Genomic DNA, 21,287 nt, shown 5'->3' with positions numbered 1-21,287 from the left:
GAATCATATGATTGTGATAAATTCTTGCAAGAGAGACCTTCTGTGGTGGTTGACGTTGATTCATGTCACAATAGGATGTCCATTTGTACTACCCCTGCCGATGGCCACTGTGACCACGGACGCTTCCCTGATAGGGTGGGTGGGGGGGGCATTTTCAGGGGAAAGACTGCCCAAGGCACATGGACAGATCAAGAATCACATCTGTATATCCATGTTCTAGAGGTGAGAGAAGTACTTTCAGGACTCTCTTCCTCTAGGGGCAGTTGCAATTCAGACAGACAGCATGCCAGTGGTCTGGTATTTGAACAAACAGGGTGGGACCAAGTCTTACTCTCTGTCGAGAAACCCTCAGAGTTTGGCAGTGGGCTGTCATCCCAGCGCCTTCTGTTGGCAGTCCACATCCCGGGGAGATCAACGTGATAACGGAGACTGAGCAGGGCAATTTTGTTGCTACACAAGTGGTCCCTCAATCAGGACATTGCGGACAGGATTTGCCGTAAATGGGGGTCAGCCTTGCTGAGACCTTTTTGCCAGTCACATCAACAGCAAATGCAGAAGCTACTTCGCCCAGATTCCACCTCCGGGACAACCCCATAGAGATGCACTCCTACACGATTGGCCCCCGGGTCTCCTATATGCATTTCCTCCAATCCCGCTAATACCAAAATTTTTACAGAAAGCAAAGTTGCTGGGAAGGACCATCATTCTTATAGCCTCCCATTGGCCTCGGCAGATTTGGTTCCCATTTCTTTATCATCATCTCTTGGAGGATCCATGGATTTTGGACCCAGTTCCGGACCTTCTGTCTCATCCGTCAGGAGATCTCCACTCTTCATTGCAGTCCCTGAAGCTGACAGCTTGGCTGCTCCAGTTTCCCACATAGCCAGGCTTCACAACCTTTCTTATGACACGAGGCAAATCCTTTTGTCCTTTCACAAACCTTCCACCAGGAGGATTATATCATAGTAAGTGGAAGAGATTTTCCATTTGGGCTTCCAAACAGAACATTGATCCTTTTCATGTTCCCTTGACATCTATATTGGAATTCTTAACTATTATCTTTAATGAAGGAGCGGCAGCGGCTACAATTTGTCCAGTTAGCTGCCATATCCAGTTTCCATCTTGGAGTAGACGGACTAAATGTTATGGCCCACAAGTTATCCAAGGCTTTTCTTAAAGGGACTTTTAACATGAGGCCTCCAGTAAAAACTCCTTATTCCCCCTGGAATCTGAATTTCATGCTATCTCACATAATTCTTCCCCCGGTTGAACCTGCGTCATCTTGTGATCTCAAGTATTTGTCCTGGAAAACCATTTTTCTAGTGGCCATTACTTCCGCTCACAGCATGTCAGAACTTCAAGCCTTGTCTATCACACCTTCTTTTATGATTTTTCATGCTGATAGAGTATCTCTTAGGACAAATCCTGCCTTTTTACTTAGTTTGTTCTGAGTTTAATATCAGTCAAGTCATTAAATTGCCAGTCTTTCTCCCCAACCATTCCAACAAAGTAGAGTATATGCTGCACAAACTAGACATTCATAGATGGCTCAGATATTATTTGGATAGGACAAAAGATTTTAGAAAATCAGACTAACTATTTGTTTCCTTTTCTGAAGCCAGGAAAGGTAGACCAGTGGCTAAAACAACCCTTTCTAAATGTCTATCTTGTTGTATCACCTGTGTTTATTCAGCAGCTAATATGCCCTTACTACACAAAATTAAAGCTCATTCAACTAGAGCAGTTTCTACAGCCTTTGTTTTTCAAGCCATATTGCTCATTGACAACATCTGTGCTGCAGCCACTTGGTCTAAGCCTCATACCTTTATCACTCATTCCAAGGTGGATAAGGCCTCCAGTGACGGGGCTTCCTTTGTTTCTACTGTCCTGAAGAATATACTCCCTTGAGCCATCCAAGATTGAGGGTGCTAGGGGACGCTACCCATCAATGAAGAATGAATGGCAAGATTGAACAACTTCACATTAAGAAGTTATGTACTCACCATAACGTTCTATGTGAGTTGTTCCGTCTCACCTTCATTCTCACGTCTCTTCCTCCATCCCCCACCTGGCTGACAGTTGACCTAGACGCTGGTCTCATCCTGGTAATTCAATTCCTTCCTTTTTCCCTCTCTAAGGAGAGTAGTCCTTTTACAAGGATATGGTACACGCAGCAAACAAGATCTGAAGTAATTCCAGCAGTGCATTATGGGATAAGGGGCTTGGTCTCAAACAACTGGTAAACCTTGAGCTTACTAACGACCATGTCTGAGCCAAGGGATCGGCTCTGAACCCATCAGCGAAGATTGAAGGCGAGATGGAACTACTCACATGGAACGTTATGGTGAGTACTTCTTCTTTGTGCCCAAAGTGGTGTCCAGCATGGCTCTCAACCAATCTATCCATTTGCCAACCTTCATTCCTAATCCTCAAGATGAAGGGGAAGGGATCCTGCACTCCTTGGATGTGCACAGACAGCTCAGATTCTACCTGGAATAGGACTTAGCCCTTCAGGAAATCTGACCATTTTTGCACCAGGGGCAGAGGGCAAGGCCATTTCAAGAGTTTCCAAATGGATAGCCCACTGTATCCATTTCTGCTACAAACACCATGGGAATCCAACCCCTCAGGGGGTCAGAACACATTCCACTAGAGCAACTTCTACCTCTACAGCATTCCTCAGGGGAGTCCCTGCCAGGGACATTCTGGAGGCTGCTACCTGGAGTTCTGTACACACCTTCACCAAGCATTACCACCTGCCTGTATTTTCCAAATCCCAGGGCGGGTTTTGCAAATGCAGTCCTGCAGGGCATTCTAGCCTGCCCAAACACTTCTTGACTGCCTCCACCCTTTCTACAGCTTTGGGAATCAACCCAAGTGTGATTACTGCAACAGTGAAACATGAAGAACATAGTACAGTTGTGTACACTTACCATAACTGTAGATGTTAGAGTGTATTCACTGTTGCAGTCCTGGCTTCCCTCTCTCCAGCCCCCTGCTCTCTCCCTCCCCTCTCTCCAGCCCCCTGCTGTCTCCCTCCCCTCTCTGTGTATACTACTCACCCCTTGCAAGGGGTATTGGTATTTACTTTTTACTGGTGGTGATTTTTTCCACCATAGCTTAGCCTCCCTGTTGGGCAGCTCCTGACATTTGGGGCAAGAAAAACTGATGTAATGGCATCCACTGCCTGTTTTTATACCCCCTGACGTCAGACCTAGAGCGACAGCAACCGACTCAGAAATACTGGGTCTCTGGTATTCGGGCCGACTGAGGGCTACCTGCAGGCAGATAACCCAAGTGTGATGACTGCAACAGTGAATACACTCTAACATCTGCATTTATGGTAAGTGTACACAACTGTACTTTTTGAGTGGTCCATAAAATGTTTACAGATATATACTGCTAATGTGTACACTATTTTTTTTGCTAGCAGTCAGTCTGTACAAAGGGAGTAAAATATTTTGTTGAGACTTGTGACATGCATTTCAGAGACTTTGCATATGTTTGATGTGGCACTGTAGCACATTGTGTTAAAGCTTTGAGCTACTATTCAGCATTGTACAGGAGATTTGGATTGGTGTGCGCTTACCACGGTCTCCATTTGTGTAAGGTTTCTGAGCAAGTCTTTTCATATGGCTGAGTCTTGTGTGTATGTGTGTGGAGTACACATGTACATAATATACACGTGTGTGTCTGTACATACATGCATGGGTAACACAAGTGTACTTTTGCAGTATCAGTTGTCCATCTCATCAGGAGCTGATGCACAGAAATGTTTTTCCCCACAATCCTGCAAATGAATACATACTAACTTCAAGATTGCACAGCAGTGCGGGCAAGGAGAAATTGCCCTTATTAGTGTTCTGCAGTCACACAGATTAGCACCTGCCATGATGCTGTCTGCAAGTACCTCCAAAACAACACGCAAACCCACCTCTGACTCATAATAATGTAACCTATGGTCACATTGTTGTGCTAAAATTTAACATTTTGATCAGGTGCGACAACACCTGTTTTTTTGTGTCTGTTAATTAACATCCTGGAGTGTACTAGAGTGAATGTGGAAATCGCTTTTGCTGCCTCTTTGAATATAGATTTGTTTGTGCACAATTTGACATTTTCTTTTTGTATACACTACCACATACAGGTTCTTAATGCATCAAGTCCTGGTCAGTGATTTGTTGGCAGTTTTATGACTCTGAGCTCATGGGATAATCAGCATATTTGAACCTAGTCTGTTCCATTAAGCTCTTAACTCTTTCAAGATAAGAGTCTTGTCTGCATTTGTAAAATGACTTGATTTTGATTGAAACATTTACAGTGTGTTTTGCACAAATCTGCATTTTTTCCTTTACTGTACCAGTTTATCAAAACCTGTTTAAGCCCTGTAGATGTTTACATTGTCTTGATCGTGACACTGAGACTTATTTGAAAGTGCCTGTTTTATGTTCATGTTGTAGCATTTGAAACTGCTGTCTAATAATTTTTTTCCCTTTAGTTGCATATTATTGAAGTTGGTCAACCTGCAGCTGGAAATCAACCTTTTGCAAAGAAAGCTGTCGATGTCTTCTTCCCTCCTGAAGCTCAGACAGACTTCCCTGTGGCTATGCAGGTACTGGTGTACTAAATCTTGAATGTTGTGGTAATTTGGAGCTTGTCAAGTAATGTACAGAGTTTTGATGATATACAGAATTATTTTAATACAGTTTACCTCACAATTGCAGTACAAAGCCAAAGTAACATTTAAGCTGCTGGCTTTAAACTTTATAGCATATATTTTCTTGTTAATTTGCGTTTTGTAATTACTGTACTGACAGAAATGGGACTGAAAGGATTAGCCATTCATATTTACGATGTTGGCAAATTAATTTAGTGAGTGCGACTGTCAATGGAAGCATAATGGTTTGGAGTAGAAATCAGGGCAAACCATCAAACTTGCCCTAATTTTGTTTTGTCTTTGTTTTTATTTATTTAATGTGACGTGGGTGAGAAAATGGCATCAGTTCCTTATTTTCTTTCGGTGTACCTCTTTTGGAGGAACATGCCTATTTGCAGGCCTGAATTAACCCTTAATATGATTTACCCATTTTTAAGCTTCATCAACCCCCCCCTCCCCCCACCACCAACCTGACATTAAGGGTACATTGTCTTCTACTTCCACACCAAGGATTTCTCATTTGGAAATACCAACAGTAGAATCCATGACCAAGTTGGAATCTAAGAACTACTTGGATACCCAGAAGAAAGAGGACTTTGGAGCCCAGCACAGCCAAAACCCTTATCCATTCAGTTATTGAAGATATGGAGGATGTTTTCACCAGTGTCTCCTTAAAGCTTCATTTCTTGCTTTCTGTTCTGTGGAAACCTGACCCTTTATAAAGGATTGTACCCTTTTTTGTGCGTACCTACATAACCAGATAGTGCTTCATATCTCCATTCTCTCTTCCGAGGTTGGCAAGCACTCTCTCAAATGTGGGTACGTATTATGCAAAGACATACATGGCCGAGGATTCAGCTCGTACCAGTGCATATGAATATTCTGCTCCCCCAAGAAGCTACTGCTTAGACACCCATGTGAACAGGTGTTTGAAAAGCTGGAAGAAAGAAGACTATGCAGTCCGTGAAATAGCTGTTTTAAGCCCTCCCCCCTGCACAGTAGGAATTGACCTACTAAAAGCTGCCCTTCCACCAGAGCCAGGATGAATAAAAATAACCTAGGTACGAGAAAGGCCAGGTCAGCAAAAAATGGCAAGTTGCCATAAAGGGGAATTTGGGAAAGGTCCTTCAGAATCAAAATACATCAAGGGAGCAGCTGACTTGATGAGATTCTCTGTCTTCCCTTCCACAAATCCCACCCCATCCCAAAGCCACCTATTTTAATCCTTCCTGTTATCAAAAGAATAGGTAGTCTAGGACAGTTTGTGAAAGTGGGAAAACTTAGTCCAGACACTTGTGTCCTTTGAACTGTGACAGTGTTACATTCGCAATTTATAAAGTTTGCAGGCTTTCCTTAAGTACTCAGAAAACAAGTGGATCTTATTGGGGCAGTGCTACTGCAGCTCCTCTGTAGAGGCCATAGAGTACATTAACACAAAAGGACAGCCCTTAGAGGCCCATTTTAGACCTGAGTGCTAAAGTTCAGAGTACTAAACTTGTAGGCGTTACTGTCTGTCATATTACCTAAGACTTGTTTCCCTGGACTGCTAAGATGTCAGCCTGCATGTACTCTCAATCTAAGCATCAAACAGTACCTGAGATTCAAAGCAGGGGTGAGGTAGATTCTGACTACCAATTCACCCCCTTGCTCTTTGGTTTGTCTGCTGTGCACGGATTTAAAAAGTGCCTAGCTCCAGTAATTGCATATTATGGAACCAAGGGCATAATTTATTTTTACTCTTGTGTATGACTGCTTCATTAAGGGATTCACCCAAGAGATGTTTTCTGCCCTGTAATGTACTTGGTCTGTTTCCAGGTTCTGGGAATTCTGAATCTTCCCCCCATATCCGTTAACTCCATCTTAACAGGCCCACGTCCTGAGAAAGCTCATGGACATCACCACTTGAAGATCCTTGCTCCCTTCAGATGAAGTGCTGTTTTTTAACCATTTTCTTCAATTCCTTCTTCAGGGCCCTGGGCTTTATGGCATGCAAGATCCTGATGGGGCTTGTAGCAAAAGTTCACAAGGGGGAACTGGAGTGGTAGTTGCGAAACATGGGGTGTCAGAATGACCACTTCCTGCTGTGTTCCATTCCTCTACTGCTCTGTTACTACTTACAGTGGATTTAATGGTGAATTTTATTAAGTAGAGTTTTTCCAAACCAGGCTGGAACACCTACACATTGGCTTAACTTCCACAGATGCAGCTTGGGGAAGGGGGAACATCTTTCATAGAAACTGAGTTTAGGACACCTGGAACACAACTGTGAGGGGAAAGAAACACATCCACATCAGCCATGATAGCTTTTACTCCAAGCCGTAAAAGCAATCAAACAGGTTTGGCAGCCCAGGGACCTTGCATATTCTCGGACAAAACAGTAGTCATGGTATGCCAACAAGTGGAGGGGGCCCACTTTTACTCTTATGTAAACTGGATTTTTAAGCTGACTCTTCGGTATTTTGCATTCCAGACCAGCCAACCAGAACATAAGCAGACCCCTCAAGTGAAAACTGAGTAGTGAAATATTGCTGAACTTGTCCCGCATATGGGAGCGCCAGAAATAGACCTGCAAAAAGTCTAGAAACCTTGTACCAGGTCACCAACCTCAGGAGCCTGGGCAGCAGATGCTTTCTTAAATACCTGAGTGGGTCTATTCCTATACACCCCCCTCCATGGTCAGTTAAAAGGTACAGGAGGACAGGGTAAAAAAATACTACTGAAATCCTCTTTTTGACTGAGGCAGCATTGCTTTTCCCCCTCGTATTGAGCATGGAAAGGAAGCCTGTACCCCTGTCTTAATGTGTGCACCTCTGTATGACATAAGCTTCATTTAGGCACACCAACCTGATTACCTTAAGAACTGTGACATGGGAGACAATTCATACTCTATAGGCTTATACTTAACTGGCTGAATGGAAAGGTTGTCCCTTAGATTCTGCAAACCGGCATTGGACCCAATCCAGAGAGCAGTGCCTGTGGTTCCCTGACCCCTTTCAAAGGTTTACATAGCGGGCATGTGTTAAGACCGACAAAGTACATGCATGTGTTGCTTGCCTGTCTGCCCTAGAATCCATGTTTACTTTACTACTACTACTACTAAGGTACCTTGGCATCCCTGGAGACCTGAGTTGTGCACTGGAAAAGTTAACATTGCCACCTTTTTGAGGCAGTAGACACTACCTCTCAGATTCTTGACATGGGAAAATGGTCTTTGTTGTAGTTTTAATGACTACCAGAAGAGTTTCTGAACTGCAAGCTAAATGCAGACAGCTATTCACTGTTTTCCAGAAGGGCAAAGTTAGAAGTTGCCATTCCAATTTTCATGTCCAAGGTAGTGACAGAAGTCTTAGGTAGTCGACATTTAACTTCTGGTTTTGTACTCTACCCCAGCGAGTTAAGGGGGAAAGGATTTTGCATAGGCAACTGAGATTTTATTTGGAAGTAACTAAGGTGATATTGAGATGGGCCCTTTAGGGGGGTGAAAGGGGGGGTGAAGCTGGCACTAAATCGATCTGCCAGGATATTGGCAATATCCTTGGGATCAATATATTTAATGCCATTCTTTTGTAGCTCAGAGCAGATCTGAGCATTGCCATTTAGATTCTTGACATAACTATAGAATGCCTTGTGGTTGTCTTTGGAATCTTTGACAATTTTATTTTCGTAACTAACTTTGGAGGATTTGAGGGCTCTCCGCTTCTTACTGAGGCCTGTAAGGGAGTTTTTTGCATCCTGGGATTCTCCTCTTTTCTGCAACAGTTTCTTCCTTCTGTTGTATAATTTGTTTATGGCAGGGGACCACCAGATTGGCTTCCTTTTTTTGGAGGACAGCATCTTGGTTCTGTTTGGGATGGCATGATTCATGCACGAGTGGATGTGCATGTACAGTGCCTTAGTATAGGATTCAACAGTCGAACTTTCAGCTCCCATATGCATGGGTGCCATGACGCTTGTCACTTCTGCCTTGAGTAGCATGAAGTTGGCTTTGGAGAAGTTTTTTACGGAGGTTTCCTTACTGGGGGGTGGGGGTGGGATGTGGATGTCAAGGGTGATTTGCTTATGATCAGACCTGACCAATGAGGGGATGACCACTGGTGTGGAGCATCTATCTCTCATGTTGGTAATGACCCGGTCTAGGGTATTGGAGCCCCTGGTGGGACAGTGGATTAGTTGATCCAGGGTGTTGGAATTTATGAATTTCAAGAACCATTGGAAAAAGGTTGGGACCAGAGTAGTTTTCCCAGTTAATGGCAGGGTAGTTAAAATCACCCAGTATTAGGGTGTTTGGTTGTATCTTAATATTTTCCAGTACGTTTAGAAAGGTGCAGTGAGAATCTTGGGGCATGGTGGGGGATCTGTAGCAAGCTACAATTTGGATTGCAGTCTTGCGTAGTGTTGCACCTAGAGAATTTCAGATGCATTGTGTTGGGCAACTAGCCTGGAGGTGTGAATATTCTTGGTGAATATGGACACTCCTCCACCTTTAGTGTTTTGGTCTTGGTTTGGTGGCCGAAAAGTGTGGTAAGAGTTGTAGCCTGGTATTGAACGAGTGCTCTCTGGAGTCTTGAACCATGTCTTAGTTACTGCACAGATATCGATGTTCTCCATTTTTAGGAGTGCCTCAAGAGAGTGCATTTTGAGGTTTAGACTTCTAGCATTGAGTAACATTTCCTTCAGATTTTGCATGCTTGTGTTATGGTGGCGGTTTTGTCCTTTGAACCTTGCCTAAAAAGGGCACTATAGGGTTGGCAAGAGCTTTAGCCAGTAACCTGAATCCCAGGGGTGACAGATGCAGACTATCTCTGGCAAGCATCGTGGTTTGTCGATCATGTCATCCCAGGGAGACAGATACTGGATCCCTTTTGAATGATACCAGAAGCTTAGCCAATTGTTGAAGTCAATCGTTGTGTCCTTGTACTGTGGTATCATTCTGGGTGAAGGCAGGATGCTACTTCGGGCTAGGGTGATACCTGCCTGGGCCACATGATCCGAGACCTCTTCCATGTCTCCATGTCTCTTTTCATGTAGTCCAGGGAAGTACGTCTCACGTTCCAACGTGTACAATGACAGAGTCATATTTGTACTTGTGGAGTGACTTGAGTGCATGTGTTATGTGGCGGATCCTGGCACCCGACATGCAGCTGACTGTATTTTTCTCCTTGCTCAGCCTGGTAAGTGCGACATCAGTGTGCCTGACTATAGAGTCACCTATGACTAAAGTGTTGGGTACATTGTCTTGCCTTAGGGGCTTTTACTGGGTGGCACACTGGTGTTGTGAGCTGTGTGTCACTTTGGTTGTGACTGGTGTTTGTTTGCATTTCAGCTTCGGAGGTCCTTGTTGCTTAGGCAGGTTAATGTTAAGGACCTCTGCATATGTGGGTTTAGTGTTGCCATGTGTGGGTGTTGATGCTGTGGGTTTTGAGGGGCTATGTGTTGCTTGAGGTGTTGTGAAGGTGTTAACCTTCTCCTCTTGACCATCTAGCACAATCTTGGCTGGTCATGTTAAACCTGGAGCTGTTGGACATGCTACACTTAAAGAAATCCCAATCCCTCAGAGCCACACGCTCCAAGGATCTAAACCTTGTCATCACAATAAACAAAACATGCTGGAGGAATAGGTTCTTGACCCAAAGACTCCCCAGACTCTGGAATAGATTTCCCATACATGTCAAGCAGAGTGCCTCCTTGGCCCTCTTCAAAAGGAACATTGACGGTTGGATCGGAGAAAGGAAATTCACCCCAGGGATCACGTCAGTCGCCCTGCTAGACAGGGGTCCAGGGAAGTAAGTAGTGTGGGAAGAAATAGCCAGGGAATTGTTATGGCTAGGCTTGTATAGGCCCTAGGGCTGATAGCCTAGTACCAACCTATGAACCTGAACCTATGGAGAGAGCTTTGCTTCCAATTTGGCTATGTAAGTGCATCTCTCACAGGTTGTAATGTTGGGTGGTGGGAGGAAAGGGTTGTCTGTGTACAGGAGGCAGTTGCTGCATTGCCCCAGTATGCCCAGATTCATCAGGTGGACAGGAGAAATCACCAGAAGCTGACCCTTGGACATGCCTGTTTAGGTGCTGCCCTTTAGACTCACCACAGCCCCCAGGGTGTTTACCAAGTATGTGGCAAGTAGTAGCAGCTCACCTGAGACTGCAAGGATTAAGTGTTTCCATATCTGGACGACTGACTCATTACCTCTTTGACCAGACATCGTCGTATGTGCAAGAGACCAGGTTCTCCCAACTTACTCTCATCTGGGAATAACTTTAAGCTACAACAAATCTCATCTGCAATCAACTCAGAGTAGTTTATAACAGCAGTTCAGTACAAAAAACATTGCTTCCCTTCCATCACGGAGAGTCGATACTATAAGAGTCCAAGTAAAAAAGATAGTCTGCAGCACCTGAATTTCAGCCCGACTGGTCCTTCGCTCTGGGATTGATGACAGCAACAACAGTGTTAGTACCACTTGCCAAGTTTTATGAGAATTCAGTGGATGTTAGATGCTTGATGGTCCATTCTTTATTAACCAGTATCTCACAAGATCATGTGCATATCCAAGAGCGATCTGAAATTGTGGATTCATTCAGATCAGGTTCTAAAAGATTGTCCATTCATTTCCCCTCAGCCCAAGGTCATAGTGACCATGGAAGCTTCCCAGTTAAGGTGATGGGGCATTATCTGGGGAAGACTGTCCAAGCAGCTGGTCCCCAGAAGATGCTAATTTGTATATAAATGTCTTAGGGATGAGAGCAGCGCTGTTAATGTTGTAGGCACTTCAGAATGCTGTCCCTTTGGAGACAATTGCAGTACAGTCAAACAACATGTCTATTGTCTGGTACATTAGCAGACTGGGAGGAATCAAATCCTACCCATTGTGTCGAAGCTGTGTGTGGCAGTGGGTGATCTCTTCCAATGTTTTTCTTTTAGCAATGCACATTCTGGGGAAGTCCACCCTTTAAAGATCCTAACCCCCCTTGGGACCTAAACCTTGTGCTGCAGTCTCTTACACAATCTCCTTTGAACCCATAGCTACACGTGAACTCAAATATCTTTCATGGAAGACAATTTTCTTAGTAGCTATTACTTCAGCCAGAAGAATTTCTGAGATTCAAGCATTGTGCTAAAAGCTTCCAAACTTGATTTTTCATAAAGACGTAGTTAGCTTGCGTACCACCAACCTGTCATTTCTTCCAAAGGTGGTGTCAGAATCCAAGATAAATCATGCCAGTATTCTTTCCCAAATTTTCTAACAAAGGAGAATACATATTGCATTTATTGGATGTTCATACAGGTGTGCTTTTATTTGTATAGGGCAAAAAAGTCTGAAATTCTGATCAGATGTTTCATACGTGGGGCCAGCATTAGGTAAACTAGTTACCAAAGTTACTATTTCTAGATCGGTAACAAGTTGCATTTCCTTTGTGCATCACAAATTGTGCATCGCTCTGACTAAACCTGTTTTGAGCCCACTCTACCAGATCCATAGCAATTTCCTCGATTTTTCAGTCCAGTGTGTCCATTGATGACATTTGTACAGCTATCTGGGCTACTCCCCATACCTTTATTACTTATTACAAATTAGAACTGATCTCTAGAGGAAGAGCATCTTTTGTTTCTGTGGTGCTCAGGAATATTCTTCCTTGAGTCTGCCTTGGAAATTAGGTAGCTGGGGCCTGAAAGTTGACATCAGATAGTTATGTACTCACCATAACACTCCATGTAATTTTCATTCTTAAACTCCCTCACCCAACAAACCCCCATCCTTAAGGCTTCTAGAAGAGTGAGTGCTTAGTGGACCTGTATGTCCTTATTTTTTTTTTAAGCTCCAGATATACTTTCTCCATAATAATTTCCATCTTTTACTTTCTGCTAAGGCAGCAAACAAGATCTGAGGTAATTGGGGTTGGTGCATTGTGGGAAAGGGAGAAGCTCGAGAGGTTTTGGTTGTCGCAAGCTTTAGCAACAGCCGAGTCTGGTCTGAGGGAATAGTTGAGGAAGAATGAAAATGGACAACACAGGTGGGACGTTATGGTGAGTGTATTTTTTTTTCCATCTAAGTATTTTTTTTTTTCCATCTAAGAAGTTTTGAGAGTGCCACCCTGCAAACTTCCTGAAAACAGTACCATGGGCCATAGCCCTGGAAGAAGTATCAACAGTTTTGTACACCTACTGTAAGCAATGAATAGTGATCTGTGCAACAGAAGAAACTTAAGTTACTTAAAGCAGATTTTTTCCTCACAAGGCGAAACTGTAAATAAAGCAAATATTCCTTGTACTTTGTCAGCGCAAACTATAGATAACTATATTATGTTCATACATTCTTTCTGAAAGACATCCAGTTTTTACTATGTACAATGCTTCACATGTAGAACACTTCGCTAAACAACCTCTTTGGTCTTGTATTAAGTGCCACAAATGTTGTAGGTATAAGGTGAATTGGCCACTTCAAAATATCGGGAAGAATGCACAGATTTGCACCATCTACTATTAAGACACAAAAATGTGCCTTTCTTTTAAAACAAATCTTTAGAATCTACACTTTGCTATCTGCTCTCCAGTAGTTATTTCAGGATAATTCACATTAGTCAGGTCATTATTAACCTGAGTGCTAGCATCCCAAGAGGTGTGAAGCCCTTTCAAAAGTGGCATTAAACTTTCAGCTGCTTTCTGAAACCCTTTGAGTATCCAAAAAGTGAGGAGGATAAAATGAAGGGTTAAGAAATCATAATGATATTTTTTAGACAAATGGTTTTACGTCTTAAGTTTTTAGTGTTAATACAGTTATCTGATCATTGATGGGGGAAGGGGTAGTGATGCCATAGATTTTGAATTATTCAGGCAGGATTGCACAGTGATTTTTCTGTTTAAGTCTTGTGATTAAAGAAACAAAAGCGCTGAAACATTCTGGCTTCTTTGGTTAGCGCATTGTTTTTTAGTTTTATTTACTTGAAATTCTGATTAAATTTTTATGAACCTTGCTTAAAGAAAAAGTACTTTTACTGTAGTTACTAAAATAGTAGATCTGCAGAGTGTAATCTCTGTTAGTGTGGTTACCTTTTCATTGCATTGTTCCCTGTTTATTTTTATTAAGTTAACCTTTTTAACCAGGAAAGACTAACAGATTGCCAGAACAGATGGTATAGAGGGCCAGAGCACTGGTTACAGGCCATGCAGCCTGATTTTAATTAGTGGCTCAGGGACTTGGAGCTGTTAGGGAAGGATGGACATGCCGCTGTTGGGGAGGCGGTGTGGAGCAGATAAACTACACCCGCAGTCCTTTGGAGGAGGGCAGTGTTGCAGGGGGTATTCTGGGAGAAGGCTTACAGCTCACCAAGCCACTGCCGGGGTACTACCCATTTTTAGCAAGTGCATGGGAGCTTGCAGTTATTAGCGAGTGTATTGACGCTTTACAGTGATGTGCTTACACCACATCCTCAAAGTGGGGTGCTGGTGACAGCCAATAATCCTTCTTGCCTGCCTGAATGATATTCCTGCAAAACTGATCTCATCATGGCCAACATATAGATTTCCCAGCACTACAGTAGGAGACACTCAATGGTCAGCAGGCATAGAAGAAAAAAGGGCATTTGTTCTGAAGTAAAATGCCTGAAAAGGATAGTTTGATTGTAACTGACCTTTTTTGGCAGAGAAACAGAAAATAAGACTGTGTTAACACGCAGCAGTGTTTTGTTATCCGGTATGCTACGTATGTCTGTAATGATTTGAATATTCGTGTTTCCATAGCACAGTTTAGGCAAATAGATCAGTCAACTGAAATTAATTCAGTTGATTTATGCAGGTGTCGTGTGTGTGTGTGTGTGTGTGTGTGTGTGTGTGTGTGTGTGTGTGTGTGTGTGTGTGTGTGTGTGTGTGTGTGTGTGTGTGTGTGTGTGTCTGTAGTGTAACAAAGCTCTTCAGTCTATGGTAACTATTCCCTGGGTCGTGACTGAAAAAGGTCCATGGATCAGCCAACTTACTGGGTTAATTTAGTAAATAAAAAACGAATATGATTTGTGTGATAAAGGAGAATGTGTGGTTTATTGCATGTCGAGATAGAGCTCCTGAGCGTTTAATTTTTATATCAATTATTGCTTTTGTGGTTCCCTAGGCCTGTCAGGAACTGCTTTAAAAACTTACAGGTGGTAGTATTGGCATTCCATAACATTAGCTAGATTTTTCCATGTTTCAGAAAGGACAAGTAGTAAATTGGGAGTCCTGGGGAATTGTTTGAGGTCTACGGGATTTGGCTAGAAACTAGAAAGTTGCTTGCATTTAGTCTGTACTCCGTTTTAGGAGGGTGATTACAGAATGGTATTTTTCATGAAGAAATAGGTTATTATAGGTTATTATAGTATTATAGGTTAGGTCCATTATTTCTCTTGAAGGAAAGAGTAGCGCATCCTTAAACATGAGAATTTGGAGCAGTACCATTGCTGGAGGGAGGAGGTCGTTTCTTAGAGTGGAGCAGTGTGCAGTTTTTAAAATCATTCTGCTCATGTTCAAGTGGCCAGATGTGGATATAAAGTAATGACGTGCACAGTGCGAGTACCTGCTAATACTTTCAACTTGTTGAAAAAAAGTCCGTCTTTGTGAAGTTTTTTAAAGTCTGTTAAAAGTTTAGCCTTATCTAAAAACAAGGCTTGATACATAGCCAAACATCTCATTTTTCCATAAAAATGTTCATATATCATTAGATTTAAAAAAAAAAAAAAAAATTAAAAAAAAAAAATGCTTTCAAGAACACAAGATAAAAACACATTTTAGTAGTAATATGGTTTAATGTACATTTTAATAAATTCTGAAAGCATTTCTAATTTTAGAAACACTTGGGTATCTAAGTATGTTAAGCTTTATTTACTTTTTAGAAAAAGTTTAATGTTGAACTTCTCGTATTACTCTGGAAACATATGCACTTGCAAAGTGGCCTGCCATAAAGACTTGGCCCTCAGGTTTCTGTCTCTCCCTCATGCATGTTCTTCACAGCCTAAAACATAATCTTGTGTTCTTTAATAGCTGAAGACATAACGTGGTATGCCGAGGCATTTAAGGAATTTTAACTGATGACTGGATTAACTTTTTTGGGCAGTGCATGTTTTCAGAGGGGATTTGAAGATACTGTTGTATAGAAGAGCAAGTCATGGTAAAAAGAACTGAGTTAGAGAATTTTAATTTTATTGTGGTGCTTATTTACTAAACTGTACTTTCACAAATGTAAAAAGGAAAATATGCCAAGTAGCATAAAATGATTTAAGGCAAGTAAATTACTGTTTCTAAAATTGGTAAATATGGATACAGTAAAGCACTACAATTTTTAGCAATAAAAACGAGTGTACACAGTTAAATGCAGTTAATTAATTTTAACTGTATTTTAGTTGCATCTCTCAAATCTGAGACAGTAACTTTACATGTTAACTATGAATGCAAAGAAAACAGAAGCAGTGAAGTTCTGTGGTCAGACTTTCCTAATGCAAAATTACCCAGTCTTAAAGAGCCATTAATCAGGAAAATGGAATTATTGGCTAAAGATAATGCTCCTCTTCAGGCAAAAATTGTGCACAAGCCATAAAGCATCCATCTGCAATATGGCCATGAATGAAAACCGTATGATAGTCAAAACCATCATGTACGTGCCCCAAACAATATAGCAGCAGGAATGGGTGAAGTAAGTGATGGCTATTAGTGTGATCAGTAAAGACATATTTGCAAATAAAAAATGGACAAGTAAGACTAAAGAAAATACGTCCCCCAAAGCAAGTGCTGTTGGAGTGACAACAGCAGGAAATGGGATGGAGAATCAGCAGCACAATCACCATCAGGATTGCCAGTAGGATTGTTGGCTCTGTTTCTGTTATGTACCAGATAAGAGCACTTCGGAGCCCCCTGAAACACCATGTAAAAACATGATCCAGGCTGTGTGTGTACCAGTCTGAAACATGCAAAGCAGAAGGCAGGTTTGTTAAAATTGACAGCTGAAATGCCTGCATTGCAGTGCATCTACCAGAAACCCATTGAGGAATACCCAGATAGTAAAAATGGCAACACAGGTGCAAAATGTCACTGCAGTAAAACTGGTTGCAAAAGACTTAGCATTCTTAAGCAGCTTCGTCCCCTTCAGAACATTACTATGTCATTGAAAGGGCTTGTGTATCTCGGTAAAGCTGTGTAATGTACAGTGCCGAGCCACCCATGATGGGCAGGTCATGACCGAGATCAGACTAAATGTAGCCCAGTGGAGAAGGTAATAACAGTCCACTTCACTATTTTTGCCAAGAAAACCTGTAAAACAGCCAGATATGTGTTGAAATGACATCAGAAGAGACAACCTTCAGGTCTGAAGTTGCTCAGTATACTACTCGGGAAAATTAAATGATGGATGAGAAGGGTGCTGGAGCTTATGGTGCAGATAGCAAAAACCCAAAAAGTTTTCTATATGCCAAGGTACTTGGACAAAAAGGGAAAGCCCAGTGCTGCAAAGCACTGCACACCATTGGAACTTGGAAAGCGAGAGCTATGAAACAAGATAAACTCAAGTTGATTTAAAGATGAGATGACAGGAGTATGCATGGACATCTTAAGAGTTGGTAAATTTAAAACGGGCTGAAATCAGTTATTTTACATAAACTGATCAGATTTGTTACTGGTGTAGTCTTACAGACGAAATGAAGCACCCCGATTTTACTTAATTTGTTAATTAAATTTCTTAATCTTAATAAAAGGATGCCAAAATCGGTGCTCAGTTAAACCAGAAAAATGATAGAATGATTTCAGTCTGCAAGGCCAGCAGTTCAACATTAGAGTTATACAGGTTTACTCTTCAACTACAGATAGCAAAGTGGGAGGACATCAGCCAGTTTTGTGGATCTGCAATACCTTCAAGAGATGCTAGAAAAATTAATAGGTGGTAGAAATTCAAATGCTGGTTACTGTAGAAGAACTGGAATAATGGATAAACTGGCTTGAGAATGAAATGAGGCAGGACATTAAAATTCTGCCATTCTAATTCACTGGTCATAAGTCTTTCTCAGCAGCCTGATAGAAAGCTTTGCACATATGGATATCACCAGACGGTCAACACTAAAGTCAAATTACCTGCATATTTAGGGAGAGAAGGGATGTATGCAGTCAGTAAAAACTAGGGATGGAGTTGATTGGCTCAGATCATCAGCCTCTTATGAAGCTCAGAATTAAAAAAGCATAAGAATTCCTCCATGTCCATTAGATATAAGTTCAGCAGTATTCCACATGAATATGTACCGGAGGTGAAGAACAGACTTAAGAGCTTGTTACCTGGTGGATAGAGCACTGGACGAACCCTGGACTGGTGCATAGAACACCGGACGAACCCTGGATTGGTGAATAGAACACCGGCTGAACCCTGAACAGAAGTGTATATTGTCAAACAAAAAAGTAATCCAGGTAGACAGTTAAGGCAAAATGGGTGTCTGCAGAGGCATAAAATGTGGCTAAGGAAAGGAGGGGAGCAGCAAAATTTCCTAAAATAGCAAGAAGAGATGAGGTGGCATATTTAAATGGAAGACAGAGTGGGAAGCTGAAGATTGGTAATGTTAAGGGTTTCTTTCATGTAGAAATGGTTATAATAAAAACAGGAGGGTCTTACCTGAAGGTATTTAATGTCAGGAATACACAAAGCAACTGTGACACTGATGCACAAGACTGTATTTGGTCATCATGCAGTCTGTTGCAGTAGCGTGTAGCAACATGGGTCATATCCTGACAAGGGTATTTTTTTTTCTTTACAGATACAGTGGATATAAAAAGCGTACACACCCCTGTTAAAAATGCCAGGTTTTTGTGATCTAAAAAAATGAGACCACAGTAAATCATTTAAAAACTTTTCCCACCTTTAATGTGACCTATAACCTGCACAATTCAATTGAAAAACAAATAAATCTGTTAGGAGAAAGAATATAAAAAATAAAAAACGTACAATAAGGTGGTTGCATAAGTTTGCAGACCCTTAAACTAATACTTTTGTTGAAGCACCTTTTGATTTAATTACAACATTGTCTTATTGGGTAGAAGTCTTAGCATGGCACATCTTGACTTGGCAATATTTGCCCACTCCTCCTTGCAAAAGCACTCCAAATCTGTCCGCTTGCAAGGGTATCTTTTGTGCACAGCCCTCTTCAGGTCACCCCACAGATTTTCTATTGGATTTAGGTGTGGGCTCTGGCTAGGCCATTCCAAAACTTTTCTTTTCTTCTGGTGAAGCCATTCTTTTGTTGATTTGGATGTATGATTGGGGTCATTGTCGTTTTGAAATGTGAAATTCCTCTATCTTCACCCTTCTAGCAGATGTCTGAAGGTTTTGGGCCAAAAATGACTGATATATGGAACTGTTGATAATTCCCTTCACCTTGAATAAAGCCCCAGTTCCATCTGAAGAAATGCAACCCCAAAGCATGATACTGCCACCACCATGCTTCACTGTGGGGATGGTGTTTTGGTGATATGTGTTTCTACGCCAACCTTACCTTTTGGAATTGTGGACAAAATGTTCAGCCTTGGTCTCATCAGACCAGAACACATTTTCCCATAGGTTCATAGGTTGGTACTAGGCTATCAGCCCTAGGGCCTATACAAGCCTAGCCATAACAATTCCCTGGCTATTTCTTCCCACATTATTTACTTTCCTGGACCCCTGTCTAGCAGGGCGACTGACGTGATCCCTGGGGTGAATTTCCTTTCTCCCATCCAATCGTCAAGGTTCCTCTTGAAGAGGTCCAAAGAGGCACTCTGCTTGACATGTATGGGCAATCTATTCCAGAGTCTGGGGAGTCTCTGGGTCAGGAACCTATCCCTCCAGCATGTTTTGTTTATTGTGATGACAAGGTTTAGATCCCTGAGCGTAGCTCTGAGGGATTGGGATTTCTTTAAGTGTAGCATGTCCAACAGCTCTGGATTTGACATGGCCTTGTATGTTAAGCAGAGTTCGCCTCTGAGTAGACGATATGTGACAGAGTATAGCTGGAGTTTTTTAAGGCGGTCAGCGTAGGGCATCTGCTTTAGGCCTGTGATTCTTTTAGTGAGGTATTTCTGAGGCCTTTCCAGTTGTTGCAGATGTCTTGAGAGGTACATACCAAATGGGGCGTTGTATTCTATTAATGGGTCTAATGAGGGATGAGCCCACATGCTTCTGGGAAGACTTTATGTATTGTTCTGCAAATTTAAGCCAGGCCTGGATGTTTTTCTGTGTAAGAAAAGGTTTACGTCTTGCAAACCCTATCCCATAGGCCAGATATATGAAGAATATGGGAGATTGTTGTCACATGCAGTACACAACCAGTACATGCCAGAAATTCCTGCAACTCCTTCAGTGTTGCTATAGGTCTCTTGGCAGCCTCCCTGACCAGTTTCTTGTCTTCATCAATTTTGGAGGGACGTCCAGTTCTTTGCAACATCACCATTGTCCCATATTTTCTCCAATTTTTGATGACTATCTTCGCTGTGTTCCATGGTATATCCAGTGCTGTGGAAGTTTTTTTGTACCCTTCTGATGGATACCTTTTCAACAATGAGATCCATTTGATGCTTTAGTAAGCTCTCCGCGAACCATGGCTTTTGCTTTAGCAGGCAATTGAGTAAATGTCAGCAAAATCCTACTAGGCAGCTGAATTTTATTTGGGGTTAATCAGTCTCTCTAATTGATGGCAGGTGTGTACCTAAGAAGAGTGAATGCTGTAATTAAAGCAAAAGATGCTTCAACAAAGTATTAGTTTAAGGTTGTGCACATTTATGCAACCAGCTTATTGTACATATTTCATTTTTTATATTTTTTCCCCTAACAGATTTGTTTTTCAATTGCATTGTACAGGTTATAAGTCACATTAAAGGTGGGAAAAGTTTTGACACAATTTATTGTGGTCTCATTTTTTTATATCACAAAAACCTAGCATTTTAACAGGGGTGTGTACGCTTTTTATATCCACTGCATGTAAGCATGCGTCTCTCAAGAAATGGAAATCAGTGGAAGGCAGGTAATTATAAGGACTCTGGCATAGCTTGTTTGATTTGAGTTTGGACATCCAAGTTGCCAGAAAGTCTCTCACTCCCCCCTCACAACACTGGACAAAATGTCATTGGCTGCTCACTCTTTTGCCCTCCCCACCTGATTTAACCAGCACTTGAGTCACCAGTTTAAATTTAGCCATCTGAGTGATAGTTAGGACTTTATGTTCACCGCAGAGTCTGCAATGGTGTAAACCTTGGCTACAGCTGTACATAATCTCTGAAATCAGAATACCAGGTAGGCAGGTTCTGACATTCTGTACTTTTGATTAGACCCTGAACTTTGTCTCTCTCTCTCTCTTTACAGATTGGGGCAAAGCATGGCGTAATTTATTTGATCACCAAGTATGGATACATTCATTTGTATGATCTGGAATCTGGAGTATGCATTTACATGAACCGGATCAGTGCAGATACCATATTTGTAACTGCTCCGTATGAACCTACCTCTGGCATTATAGGAGTGAACAAGAAAGGGCAGGTATGTGCGTTGCCATTGCTTATTTTTAAATAAGTGCATCCTTTTAAGAATTCATTGGGTCAGTGCAACACCTTGCATATCTATTGCTGCAGGTGTTTAAATGGAAACTGATATAACATGGGCAG

General features: G+C 41.9%; 1 protein-coding gene across 5 annotated transcripts in view; it reads left to right on the top strand.

Annotated features, from left to right (window-relative positions):
• The window catches only part of LOC122799579 (clathrin heavy chain 1-like), a 1,937,764-nt gene that overhangs the window by 319,107 nt on the left and 1,597,370 nt on the right, over positions 1-21,287 (top strand). For all 5 annotated transcript variants that reach the window (XM_044068726.1, XM_044068727.1, XM_044068725.1 and 2 more), the window contains 2 exons: positions 4,499-4,612; positions 20,989-21,162. In XM_044068726.1, coding sequence (XP_043924661.1) covers positions 4,499-4,612; positions 20,989-21,162 — 288 coding nt within the window. The remainder of the gene's footprint in view (positions 1-4,498; positions 4,613-20,988; positions 21,163-21,287) is intronic.

Source organism: Protopterus annectens, chromosome 4.part0 (assembly GCF_019279795.1).
Source record: "Protopterus annectens isolate FY-2018-M chromosome 4.part0, PAN1.0, whole genome shotgun sequence".
In the NCBI taxonomy this organism is placed as follows: Eukaryota; Metazoa; Chordata; order Ceratodontiformes; family Protopteridae; genus Protopterus; species Protopterus annectens.
Note: the sequence above shows the minus strand (reverse complement) of the source record. Positions and strands in the feature narration are given on the sequence as shown.